The 14,213-nt window shown below is 34.5% G+C and overlaps 1 protein-coding gene and 1 long non-coding RNA gene across 4 annotated transcripts in view; one reads left to right on the top strand and one right to left on the bottom strand.

Annotated features, from left to right (window-relative positions):
• The window catches only part of LOC133197723 (kinesin-like protein KIF12), a 45,595-nt gene extending 31,719 nt beyond the window's left edge, over nt 1-13,876 (top strand). For all 3 annotated transcript variants that reach the window (XM_061333903.1, XM_061333902.1, XM_061333901.1), the window contains 13 exons: nt 797-955; nt 1,951-2,034; nt 4,148-4,266; nt 4,955-5,059; nt 5,359-5,439; nt 5,903-5,987; nt 6,187-6,280; nt 6,573-6,686; nt 7,429-7,678; nt 9,105-9,226; nt 9,334-9,437; nt 12,034-12,087; nt 12,275-13,876. In XM_061333903.1, the coding sequence (XP_061189887.1) occupies nt 797-955; nt 1,951-2,034; nt 4,148-4,266; nt 4,955-5,059; nt 5,359-5,439; nt 5,903-5,987; nt 6,187-6,280; nt 6,573-6,686; nt 7,429-7,678; nt 9,105-9,226; nt 9,334-9,437; nt 12,034-12,087; nt 12,275-12,414 (1,511 nt within the window). In that variant the 3' untranslated portion in view covers nt 12,415-13,876. The remainder of the gene's footprint in view (nt 1-796; nt 956-1,950; nt 2,035-4,147; nt 4,267-4,954; nt 5,060-5,358; nt 5,440-5,902; nt 5,988-6,186; nt 6,281-6,572; nt 6,687-7,428; nt 7,679-9,104; nt 9,227-9,333; nt 9,438-12,033; nt 12,088-12,274) is intronic.
• Nucleotides 821-1,615, bottom strand: LOC133197725 (uncharacterized). The gene is made up of 3 exons (XR_009722443.1): nt 1,588-1,615; nt 1,447-1,469; nt 821-915 (listed from the first exon to the last, which is right to left on the bottom strand). It is a non-coding gene; the product is annotated as an uncharacterized LOC133197725 (long non-coding RNA).
• Nucleotides 13,877-14,213: the final 337 nt, after the last annotated feature.

The raw sequence follows: 14,213 nt of genomic DNA on the forward strand, positions 1-14,213 counted from the left end.
CTGAGTCTCAAATGGGACAAAAGACAAGGTTCACTTAGGGCCTGTTTTTGGCCCTGTGAATTCATGAAAAATCAGAAATGTTCAGTTTAGTTGAAAATACATTATATTTCACTTGGACCCTTGGTGACTGAATATCCATTAAAATGATGTAATTTTCCAGCTAGTCTGTGTATTATGATGTCATGAATCGCATCATTATCATCAAATCTTGAAATTTCATCAAAAATGGCCAAAAATTTAAGCTGTTTTCCAATTTTTTGCATAGATCCCAACCTCTCATCCAAAATCTTCATCTATGTAATGAAAGTACTGTTTCAGAAGATTATAATCCATGTTTTATTTTTTGGATCGAGGGTTGGGCTCATATTTTAGTTCTTTGCTGAAGGTAATCACACACATTTTCTTCAAAATCCAAGAACAGTGTAATTTCACAAAGCCTGTTTTTCAATACCTGGACTCTCAGAGGAAACTTTTTAATAGGAAATGAAAGCACTAAGTCTCTACTTTATACCATCAGACCATTCTTAGTGCTATACCATTGTCATTAGTTCTAGGTTAAGGTAAACTTTGTCCATGGAATGGTTACATTAAAAATTTGTTATAATTCTTGCATTTAAATATATCATCACTGGTAACCAGCATGATCGTATATCCCAAAGTGAGACTAATAAACATTTTTTTCCCTTCGAGTTAGATTTAAACAATTTAATTTGGGCATTGTCATACATAGATTACAAATGTTGTCAGGAACTAAATATTTAGAGTAATAGAGACATGGTATGGATTTTGATTTTAGGTATGAGGAACAGACAGACAGGGTCTCACGGTCTGAATGAGTTCTCCAGTAGAAGCCACAGCATGCTGACCCTGACCATAGACACAGAACAGCAGGACCCTGACGATGAAAATCTGTACCTCACAAAACGAGGAAAACTCACCTTTGTAGACTTAGCAGGTAACTGGAAAATCTGTACCTCACAAAACGAGGAAAACTCACCTTTGTAGACTTAGCAGGTAACAAGAAAATCTGTACCTCACTAAATGAGGGAAACTCACCTTTGTAGACTTGGCAGGTAACAGGAAAATCTGTACCTCACAAAATGAGGGAAACTCACCTTTGTAGACTTGGCAGGTAACAAGAAAATCTGTACCTCACAAAACGAGGGAAACTCACCTTTGTAGACTTGGCAGGTAACAAGAAAATCTGTACCTCACAAAACGAGGGTAACTCACCTTTGTAGACTTGGCAGGTAACAGGAAAATCTGTACCTCACTAAATGAGGGAAACTCACCTTTGTAGACTTGGCAGGTAACAGGAAAATCTGTACCTCACAAAATGAGGGAAACTACCCTTTGTAGACTTGGCAGGTAACAAGAAAATCTGTACCTCACAAAACGAGGGAAACTCACCTTTGTAGACTTGGCAGGTAACAAGAAAATCTGTACCTCACAAAACGAGGGAAACTCACCTTTGCAGACTTGGCAGGTAACAAGAAAATCTGTACCTCACAAAACGAGGGAAACTCACCTTTGTAGAATTGGCAGGTAACAAGAAAATCTGTACCTCACAAAACCAGGGAAACTCACCTTTGTAGACTTGGCAGGTAACGAGAAACTCTATACCTCACAAAACGAGGGAAACTCACCTTTGTAGACTTGGCAGGTAACAGGAAAATCTGTACCTCACAAAACGAGGGAAACTCACCTTTGTAGACTTGGCAGGTAACAAGAAAATCTATACCTCAAAAAACGAGGGAAACTAAGCAGGTAAAGGGAATCAGCAGTTCATGTATTAACATTTCCAAAATTTTGTTTTAACCTCTATATTTAACTGTTTAAGTTACAAATAGAAGGAACTTTATAAAAAAATAATTTTTCTTTTCTGAATTCTGATTATTATTGCATGATTATCTGTATTGACTTGCAGTAAGTTTAAGTTGATTATTTCAGGTAGTGAAAAGGTGAAAGATTCCGAGTCCAGTGACCAAATGCTGAAGGAGTCAAATAACATAAACAGGAGTCTATTGGTGCTAGGTGGGTACTGTGTGTCCACTAGTCTTACATTTACAACATGTATAATGAGTCTGTTGGTGCTAGGTGGGTACTGTGTGTCCACTAGTCTTACATTTACAACATGTATAATGAGTCTGTTGGTGCTGGGTGGGTACTGTGTGTCTACTAGTCTTACATTTACAACATGTATAATGAGTCTGTTGGTGCTGGGTGGGTACTGTGTGTCTACTAGTCTTACATTTACAACATGTATAATGAGTCTGTTGGTGCTGGGTGGGTACTGTGTGTCTACTAGTCTTACATTTACAACATGTATAATGAGTCTATTGGTGTTAGGTGGGTACTGTGTGTCCACTAGTCTTACATTTACAACATGTATAATGAGTCTGTTGGTGCTGGGTGGGTACTGTGTGTCTACTGGTCTTACATTTACAACATGTATAATGAGTCTATTGGTGTTAGGTGGGTACTGTGTGTCCACTAGTCTTACATTTACAACATGTATAATGAGTCTATTGGTGCTGGGTGGGTACTGTGTGTCTACTGGTCTTACATTTACAACATGTATAATGAGTCTGTTGGTGCTGGGTGGGTACTGTGTGTCTACTGGTCTTACATTTACAACATGTATAATGAGTCTGTTGGTGCTGGGTGGGTACTGTGTGTCCACTAGTCTTACATTTACAACATGTATAATGAGTCTGTTGGTGCTGGGTGGGTACTGTGTGTCTACTAGTCTTACATTTACAACATGTATAATGAGTCTGTTGGTGCTGGGTGGGTACTGTGTGTCTACTAGTCTTACATTTACAACATGTATAATGAGTCTGTTGGTGCTGGGTGGGTACTGTGTGTCCACTAGTCTTACATTTACAACATGTATAATGAGTCTATTGGTGCTAGGTGGGTACTGTGTGTCTACTAGTCTTACATTTACAACATGTATAATGAGTCTGTTGGTGCTGGGTGGGTACTGTGTGTCTACTGGTCTTACATTTACAACATGTATAATGAGTCTATTGGTGCTGGGTGGGTACTGTGTGTCCACTAGTCTTACATTTACAACATGTATAATGAGTCTGTTGGTGCTGGGTGGGTACTGTGTGTCTACTGGTCTTACATTTACAACATGTATAATGAGTCTATTGGTGTTAGGTGGGTACTGTGTGTCCACTAGTCTTACATTTACAACATGTATAATGAGTCTATTGGTGCTGGGTGGGTACTGTGTGTCTACTAGTCTTACATTTACAACATGTATAATGAGTCTGTTGGAACTAGGCAGCACTGTGTACCTAGTAGTCTTACAGTTATTACACATACAACAGTTGTTACAAATTTAGTCTATAAGTAGGGGGGGGGGGGGATTCTACATCTTGAAGTCATACCATTATATATAATCGGAGTGCAGTAGAGACGATCAGAGAGGCCTCTGACTCTGGGATAACTATCAGGTGCAATGAACAATGTTTACTACTGAAGAGATGAGTGAAATCGGTTGAATTACCTAAAGAAGGATTATAGATTTTAAGTTAAAGGATTACAGATTTTTAGTTAAATTTCAATTCAATTTATTTAACTTTTTGTCAGGGCAGCAAATAATAATTAAAATTTATTCAAAAGTTTTAAACATGCATTTTAGGTGTAAATGTCAGTTTGTAAACTTTAATTTAATTTGGGAAATTCAATTAGGTATTTAAATGTAAGGGAATGACAGATCCTTCTTCTAGAAGTAATCTAATGGGGATTTCTAAAAGGAACATTCACATGAAGTTGTATTATTCCTCAGTATACACCAATAAAAACAACTGTACTGTAAAGTTCACTGAATGAGCTTTGAGGTATTAGAGTGGTCCACACAATATTTTCTAGGCATATAGGTCCAAAATCCTTATTTAGAAAGAAGAAAGGAATACAAGGGGAAAAACTAAACTGTAACACACAACAGAACTGTTCAGGCAGACATTTACTTGTCTTTTCTTTTTTTTAAATTGATGAGTTATTTTGTTTCTAGAATGAATTATTCACAGTTACATCACAGTGACTTGCAGTATTCCAGTCTGTGTTATAAAAATCTTTACATCAAAGAAACGATAATGGGAAATCAATTTATCAGTTTATTTTTTTGAAACAGGAAATTGTATCTCATCCCTCGGTGATCCCAAAAGGAGACAGGGTCATATTCCGTACAGGGACAGTAAGCTTACTAAGCTCCTGGCAGACAGTTTGGGAGGAAACGGGGTTACTCTGATGGTAGGTCATGAATCTCCGACATAAATGATGCAACAAATAAAATACATCAACAAATTCTGGCCTTGCTGGCCTGTAATTCAAGCTATAAACTTTCCACCCAATCCTTGTATTTGAGTCATAATTGTGTTAGGTTACACCTGTGAGATATTATCAGAAAACTGTAAACTCGAGATTAACACAGGTTCGAGCAGGATGTCAGAAAGGTAACATTTTTAGTTATACAGCTGGTTTGTCTTTATGTGTTATCTTTCTGAATGATTGATAGGCGGGCATTTAAAAAAAAAACCTCCTTGATCAGAAACTTGTACATTGATAAAGATTTGTATATACTTCTGTTGAAAATAAAATATTGAACCTTATGGCTGGTGTGTTTTAAAAATCAGGAAAAAATTGATCTCATAAAAGATTGATGACTTTGTAGCATTTGCTCTTTGTCATTCATGGTAGAAATTGATAAATAGCATCATTAAATATAGCAAGCACTCAAGGTGTTGATCATGCATGATATTTCATTGGTGTCTGTGCTAAATAATTTTTCTATATTACTGTAATTAAAATATATAATGTGAATAGATTACTTCTTTCAGTGAAAATGTGCAACAGTTTCTAAACAGTAATAGAGAACAAGCCATATTTTTTGTCAATCCTGTTTAGCAAAAGTTATAGATAAGATTTTGATTTGATATAGATTGCCTGTGTGACTCCATCTTCTCACCATGTCCACGAGACTATCAACACCCTGCGCTACGCCAGTCGAGCCAAGAAAATCAAAACCAAACCTATCGTTAAAATGGTAAGGATTGGTCAAAGATGTGCGTATATGTGTATGAGAATACTAGCTCACCATGTCACTGTCTGCATAGGTTGTAATAAATTGCTGATATATTGATTTTATGTTTGAATTTTGACAAGATTCAAACATATCTATTTACTTTGTTCCTATGTAAAATTTGATATTGCACACATAACAATCACTGTTTAATAATCATCTCATGAAGGCATTGTATGAAATGAAAGGTATATTCTGTTAATCTTTTCAGTAAAATGATATGTGTGTGATTTATAATGACAATGGCATGATTAATTTTGTAGGATCCTCGAGAAAAGTTAATATTAAGTTTGAAGCGTGAGATAAAAATCCTAAGGAATGAAAACATCTATCTTCGGCAACAGGTAAGTTAGGAGTTATCTTTTTTTTTTGCCAATCTCAAATGTTTCTTGTCAGTTTGTTTCCCCCTATCCAGTATGTCTCCTGAACCAGGTAAGAGAGCCAAGAGTTGTCTCCCTCTCAGGTAAATGTTAACAGATAAGTCAAGATTTATCTCCCCTGTCAATGTGTCTCTGGGACTTATCTCCCTTATAGGTAGATAACCCAGTTGTCTCCCTTGTCAGTTTATATTTGATGACCTACCACTGGTTACACATTAGCGTGCCATGTGTTGTCCTCTGTTACTTAATCATTAGGTACCCAGGTGATTTATTGTTTTTTTGCACTTGTATCAAGTGTTGACTTTAGGTGAGAAAGAGGTAATAAAATAGTCTAAAAGGCCATAGTTTCATGAAGAATAATTATCTATAACCAGCCTTTTTCTGGACTGATTTTAAATTTTAAAACATTTTGTCTTCAACTCTACAGCTAGAGTTCCCAGCTAAACCCAAAGGGGAGCTACAGAAGTCAAATGATGAAAAATTCATGAAATTTTTAAAGACTCAAGGAAAAGGTATAAATTATATGGGATTGAACATTGTTCTGCAAAGTTCACATTAAAAAACAAATTCTTTAGTTAGTTATGAAATATTTATAAGGAGAGCATAAGTCATCATACAATTTAGATATGACCCAAGTACTGAAATTTGTGTTGTGTCACTGAAGTTATTTAGGACTTTGGTATAATTTTATGTCATTTTTGTTTGACTTAGAATCCAATGATCCCAAAACTAATGTGAAGGGAGGGACAGAGGCTGGTCTCTATGAAATGTTACAGGAGTACATGATCGAGAATGAAGCCTTAAGGTATTGATATATTCTGAAGACATAAGGAATGAAATGATGAAGTTTTCTCACAAGAAATTCTGTTTAGTCTTAAATTCTGTTTAAACATACATGTATATCGCTTTGTATGTAACTTAGATACATTGATTGGGGTATAAATGTTTCATGTCATTAATTGGCTCATTTGCTCTCTCTACAAGATAGTACAAGACAGTAGGGACCTTTTAAAATATTCACCAAGCATGCTAGATTCTTTATATGATAATGCAGGCTGAAAGAATTCAACATATTAAGTTTTTTTATTTCTGTATAGGTCCGAGAACTCTGAAATGCATCAAGCCAAAGACAGAGTGAAGCGGGAACAGCAATTAATGTACCGAGAGAACGAAAAACTGACAAAGCGCATCGAACAACTGGAGAAAGAAATGTACGGGTATAATGGCAATCAGACACTCAGTTTTATCAGGGACTCTCTCATTTGTTTTATGTCACCAGAAATAATATACAGAATAGCCTTTCATGTTTTATTGATTTCACATTTTTTTTTTAAAATGCATCATAGTTTTTATTTGTTTCTTCTATTGAAAAATTTTTTCGTTAAATTGATTTGTGATAAATCTTCTACACAAATACTGGCAGTAATCAATAAATTAATATTTGTAATATAAAGAATGAATGGGTCATATTGTGTACCATCCTTTTGCTAAATTCATGTATAATTTAAAGGTGAATCTGTTCTAAATTTTAAAAATCTGACTCTTGAATGACAAAAATCAATGCAAATAATAATATGCTTTTGAATTGCTCATAAAATTAAACAAGCTTTTAATGATTGCTTGGAGGACAAGTTATTTTAGTTTACAGTAGGTTGGAAATTAATTATTTATAGGTACATCAAGATAACTACATGTGTATAGGAAATCAGTCCTGCATTCTCTTAAATAATCATCAGCATGTTAACCTTCTTTAGATATTCAAAGAGCATCCATGAAGTAGTCATATTGCGTACAGAGAAATTTATATTTTTAGTTGATCATAACACACCTTTATCAGTTTCAGAGGAATTTATATTATTAGTTGATCATAAAGCACCCTTATCAGTTACAGGGGAATTTATATTTTTTATCATAAAGCAGCCTAATCAGTTAAAAAAGAAATTTTTATTTTAGTCGAATGAAGGGAGGAGGAAGTGGTGGCTGGCAAAGACAGGCAAATGGACCACCCCCTCAGAGGCAGACCAATGGACCACCCCCTCCCCGTCAGCCTAATGGGCCTCCCCCTCCCCAGCACCCCCCACCAGATCAGTATTATGACCAGGGACCACCTCCTCCAAGGCAGGGACATAACAAGCCTCCACCACCCCAAAACAACCAGTGGAAGGGTGGTCCACCTCCTCATCAGAGACCCATCAACAATAGGGTAATGTACAAATTATTTAAACTAGATGAAATCCCGGGCAAGCGCGGGAAATTGAATTTATACCATAACCGACAGAAAATGTATTGTAGTTTCTACTGACAGCCTACAGGCTTATAGCAGGAAAAAATACTTTGTTCAAAATCCTGCATGAAGTAGATGTACGTCTCCACCCCACCCCTCCATTTGTAAAAAATTGAAAAAATAACAATTTCATTAATTGACGTTTATTGTGAAACCTTTTATACTATGCTATGGATATTATAATTCAGATGCTCTTATTTCATTTCCCTCAAGGATAAAAGCAGCGAATATGCACATTTTACTGATAAATTGATTGGGGGGGGGGGGGGGGGTTTAAAAATTCACTGGTACTCGGGTATTGCTTTATAAATATGTATGTACCTTATTGATATGTAAAAAATGTACTTTACTTTTTTACATACATGTATCAATAAGGTACATGTACATACGTATTTATAAACCAAGGCCCAAGTACCTGTGTAAAAATTATCTTTTAACGCCCTAGGAATAGGCCGAGTATTTGATACAAAAGACTGTATTCAGAAAAATAACTGAAATGTATTGATTAAAGCACAAAATTATACAGCTTTGATTGTATTTGAACAATACCTTATTCATTAATTTTCTCTTTTCATGTAAGCAAGTTTATTACGAAGTACAAATTGTGCTTTGGGTTCGTTGCCACGATGCTCTCAGTGAGAAGTTTACCGATAAATTTATTAGGAAAACCTATTACATATATGTAACAGTCTTTCGATTTATAAATATATCCAAAACTTATAGTGTTATCAATGATTTACCATTATTTCAAAGACCATTCACACATAAACTTTTTTTATGTTTAGCCTCGTTTTTTTTTAAACATCGGGCTCGATGCTATATGATGTTCTGGAAGCTTCCGTCAATATTAAGATCGGTGAATGACGAAAATAATTTGCACATTTCCCTTTTTAATCGGGTATCACAACTTATTTCTTTTATATCATTTAAATCAAGTTTTGATTGAATAATTCAGTGATGACGTTTTATGAAACAAATAAACGATTGCTTGTTGTCAGTGTCATTGAAAATTGCCAATACCTTAGATCCGCCAACCGGAAACGCCACCGTACTCATGTTTTTGCTATTTCATGGCTGTTCATAGAAAATGAGGGTAGCCTTTTAATTTAATGTACGATACTAACTATGCGAGTGAAATCTAAATATAGTTTACGGACATCATCTTGTATCTAGTGTATTCTTGGAGGAGTTAGTAAGAACTCTGATGAACCCGTTTCGGAGTTTATTTGCAAAATTTATTAATTTATAAGTATAGATTATCAAAAATTATTTATATGATAATTTTTTTTGATGGAAAAATTTGGTGCATATTGGAGTGTTCAATGTAAATCTTTCAATATTGTAGGTAGATCAATTTGTCCCCAGTCCCTCACCTCAGGCAGGGAGGGGTAAACAATCTACACCTCCCAGTGGCCCCAAACGCCCTCCTCATAGACTCTCAGATCCCATACAAAGACCAGCCAATATGTAAGTTACTATTTGATTTCTAGTTTACTTTGTTCTGATCTCGAGTTGGCTTTATTTTGTATCAATCTCTTTAGCATAAGTTACACTGCTATTTCATTTGTCTACAGACCTCCAGAATATATGCAGAATGGAGTTGGTAGTTACCCTGATGATGGATACATGTCACCAAGAGGACGACCTTCACCTCACCTAAACGGACCAATGAGACAAGGTTAGAAACTAAACCCTTTGTATTTATGCAATTTTTTCCCCATTTGAAAAGTGATAAACATTTCAGCTCAAGGAGCTAATGCTATGGCAATTTGTGTGGTGTGCATCAAGTTTTGAGAGTGTGGGCCATAATACTGTAAAAAATTTTTTATTTGCAAGAACTTTATTATCGTTTAATTACATGAGACAGTCTGCTCATGAAAAATTTATTCTTGCATATATTTTTATTTAATAGTGTACATTATATGCAGAATTCATGAAAATTTTGTCTCACTTTTGAATACCAAATACTAGCTCGTGAAATTAAGGTGTCTCAAGGATTAGGTGATCTACCGTAATCCATTGGCCAATTTTTATCAAATTTGTCACAGAGTATCTTTAGCTCAAGGGCTTTCATTTATACCTGGTACTGAAAAAAGTGATGTAACCTAAATAAGGGGAGATAATTAGGAAATAAAAATCAAAGTAGTGGTTGCTGAAAAAATTTTTCTCAAGAACTACTAGGCAGATGATCACCAAACATATACATAAGAATGAGGATAAGTTATAGATTAGTAAGTACATTTTGTACTCAAAGCATCACCCTAGGGCAAAGGATGTGGTCTCAATGTCACTTCAAAGTTGACCTAAAATGATATATTGTTAAAACTTCGATATTTTGCCCAGCATAAGGACTAGAATCATAAAATCTTGTCAGTTGATGCATCTGAAGAATCTTGAAAGAAGGTCACAATTATTTACTTTTTGAATTTTGCATTTATCAGTTGGTGTGTCTTTGGGCCTGGTTGGTCACAGTGACTAGAGTTATACAATTTATCAGAAGGGTGATTCTAGGCCCTTGGGCCTCTTGTTCATAAAATTACATGTGCCACATGATATGAATATTTTTCACTAGAGGACTTTAGGTCTTGAGTACTTTAATTTTCTTAGATTCCAGCAACAGTTTACTCCAGGAACCACAATCATGGAGGTTTCCGCGTTTTTCTCCCAGTCGCCTTGGTTTACATCAAATACACAAAATTGGTCGTAGTATGCCAAATTTATCCTCCCGCAATATATATACAGCAGAAGTCAGATACGATTCTGACTCTGAAATGCCTCATGTTCGTAATATTCATACAGCCTTTGATAGTAAGTTCTTAGAGAGTGCTGACATGGTAGATACAAAGTGTGCAGTTTCAAACAGTACATCTCAGACATTGTGCTGTTATTAAGTTCTTTATTCCTTTAGGTCAGTTTAAGTTGGTTTTTATCTATCTGTAGAAACATTTCTTTGAGATCTTTATTTTTAGCAGAATATGTGCCAAAAATCATGGTTTTTTTTTGTCTTTACTGATATTGTATTTTCACTTTCTTGGATAACTTTGGATAACTTTCTGAGTTTTCTCCCCTTTATGATGCTTTAATCCTGCTCTGTTGACATGCAGCTTCCAGTAAACATCAAAATGCTGCGGAGTGACAAGGGAGGTAATTCAGCTGCTGCTTAAGCTAATAAGGGCAGGTCTTGCTGTCAGTTACATGTATTACTGAGTTTTTTTTTAGTCATTGGTATTGTAGCACTTTGTCAACATGTTCTGCACTTTGTATGATATGTAGAATTGCAATTTGATACACTTTTTTTTTCCATTGATAAAAATTGTTATTTTTCATATTCTTAAAGTAGGACTATTGTCACCATTTAGCAGTTCCTCACAGCTTTTTTTCATACAGAAATGCAGTGTGATTAGCTACAGTATATCATATGCCTTAAGATATGTATTTAACAATATGAAATTTTATCAAAGAAAAACTATTATTGCCTTATTGCATCATCAAAGATTCTTATGAATTCTTTTCCATGAGTTGGCTACTGTTATTTATGAGCTGTTGTGTGTTTTGCAGTCTTCTATGACGAGGACGATGATGCATTTAGTAGAATTGGTGGGGCAATTTACTTCTAGTACACAAGCACTCAAACACTTTTCAGTTAAGGGTGGCTTTTCCAAATTGTTTTGTTTTAAGAACACTGTCTCTTGCATTATATGCACTAAACACTCTCAAACACCCTCAAACATAATTTCTGGGCAGTTTTTAATAAATGATAGAATGGTCTTGATTGGTTGAAATTTAGGAAGTATCTAATGCACAGCAGATTACAGATATAATTTTTTTGTCACTTCTTTTTTTACAAGGCAAAATTTCATATTCACTTTTTTTTTTTAAACTCTGAAATTAAACTGTTTAAAAAGGTTCACAATTAGTAGATACTTTGCACTAAAACCATCTTTTGTGAAAACTATTTACAAAACTTAGAAGCACTGAAAGTCTGATTTAAAATTGTTTATTTTATCATTTATGAAAAGTGACATTTTCCATGTTTTCATTTCATATTAAGACTTTTACAAAAAAAAAAAAAAAAAACCCAAACAAAACAACACTTAACATACTTTAACATGAGTGATGTATTTCAAAATCTGTCACAGACCTGAAAATTTTGTTTAATACAATCATATTTAAAGAAAAAGTTCCTTTTAAAATTCAAACTTGAAAGTAAGTCTTTATAAATAAGAAGGGAAGAACATGACATTTGTTGACTAACTGCTGTGTTTACTTTTCAGAGTCACCGATGCGTTATAATGACAGTCGTCGGGCTTCCCAAGTCTCCACATCAGGTCAGCTTTATATAGCATGATCCAATAGAAGAAATTCATGTTTTATTGACAGATAGAATTTTGTGTTTTGTTTATATGGCAGGAGAGGAATAGTAACACCCATAATGAAACCTCTATTACATATAATTTACTTGTTGTTATTTACTTGTTGTGGCATATCATATATATATGATTTTTACTTTTTCAGATTCCATACGAAGTATGAATGCGAAATTAAAACAAGAGATTTATGAATTAGAGGGTGAAATAGAGCATCACCATCTTGTGAACCAACGGACTAAGAGTATATACGGCTCCCAGGCCTCCGTACGGTCGGGGCCGCGATGACGACAAAAGTCTCCTATTTCTTCCGTGCTTTCTTTATTGATATCAGCCAATTAATCGGTGTATTGTTTGACTGATTTAGTGCATTAATTTGTGTCGTATACCAAAGATAATATTACAAAAGATGTGGATTTTTGTTAGTTTCTAGGATTTACCAGATCATTAGGTATATCAGAGGAATTTCTGTAACATATAACACATCTGGTAGTCAGAGGATAAAGGTTGAGGCAAGGTTCTGATTTTGACAATGGAGGTTGAAAAATAAACTGCCATTATTGGATGCTCCTATTTTATAAAGTGTTGATACTGAATGTGATCCATAGAGACTAAGGTTATCAAGCCTAGAATCACCCTGTAGTGTTTGGAGATATGTCAGAATATAACTATGAACTGACGTGACATATTGGATTCTTGTTAAAGGTTGAGGATTGCCTTTGAGTCATTGTATTAGCCGTCCTTGTCAAGATGACTAAAATCCGTCCATTTTAAATTTACATATCTGTACTGACTTATTGGAATGCATGTGTGAAGTCTATTTTAGTTGTTGAGTTTTTACATGTTTATCTTTGTTATTATTGTTTACTGTTTTTGTATGATTTATTTAATTTTTACATATTGTACATAGTTTCTTTAAATATAATGGCCTCACTGTATATGAAATTCAATCCATTCCTTCACTGGGTGCTGTAATTAACATATTCTTAGAACATGTATGTAAAATTATGAAGGCAACTTTTCTGAATGTTTGATGACACACATTCAAATTGGTAACAAAATACACCGTGTTAATGTTAAACTATGTTATTGTAAATGACCTTGACCAACTCTTGTACATGACCTTGACACACTCATCTTGATTTACAGTATTGTAATGAAATATTATTCTATGTTATTGCCCTTTCCCATATTGATGCATGCATGTTTATTGGAGAATCTGGATATTTTATTAAATTACCGGTATTTAACATGTTTAAACTATTTTTTCATGATGAAGGGCTGAATGTAACTTAAATGTTTACTGATGAATGTAAGGAGTAAATTTTGTTTTGTCATATTTATTCAGAATCTTTGAATCATTTGTTTCAGTGAATTATTTTATTTTTGTTCAGAAAATTAAGAATAAGTGCCAGAAAGTTTTTATCAACTGATTCAATGTCATATTTTACATAAAAGTAATAAATGAAATAATCAAAAAGCAGGTAATAATTTTTTTTTCTATATTGAAAAAATTAGAGGGTATCACTGATTGGCCAAAAAAAGCTTTGTTTCAGAAAGGGAAGATAATGTAGTCTTTCACTTATTGTAATATTTTTCTTCCCAATTAGTATAATTTTTCACCGAGGAAGTCCTAGAAAAGAGAACTTGCTCTGCTTTTCTTGGTAATTTTTCTTGTATGTTTCTTAAAACTAAGAGAAAAACGATTTATTTCTATATGTGAATGAAACTTGATTAAAAATAAACTGAAAGAAATGGTGCATTTTCATTTTGTTTTTTAGGGCCCCTCTCTGCAGGTGCCCTATTGTGATCAGTATGTTGTCCATTTTCAATGTTCAGAGCATATTTTCTCTCCCCTTGTGCTAGTCGGGCTCAAACTTTGCCCATAGATTGCCCATGGGTAGAGGGTGTGCAGTGACCTTGAAGTAATTTCTAGATCAAAGGTCTAGGGCGGATAAAATCTGTATAAAATCCTTGTCTGGAACATATTTTCTCTCTTTTATTAGGTCACCTGAGTCACTCAGGTGACCTATTGCTATCTGTTTTTGTTCGTCGTCGTGCGTTGTCCGTCGTGCGTTAAATTTTGA

The sequence above is a fragment of the Saccostrea echinata genome, unplaced genomic scaffold (assembly GCF_033153115.1).
Source record: "Saccostrea echinata isolate AGI-Se365-2 ecotype Australia unplaced genomic scaffold, CSIRO_AGI_Sech_v1 ptg000030l, whole genome shotgun sequence".
Classification (NCBI taxonomy): Eukaryota; Metazoa; Mollusca; class Bivalvia; order Ostreida; family Ostreidae; genus Saccostrea; species Saccostrea echinata.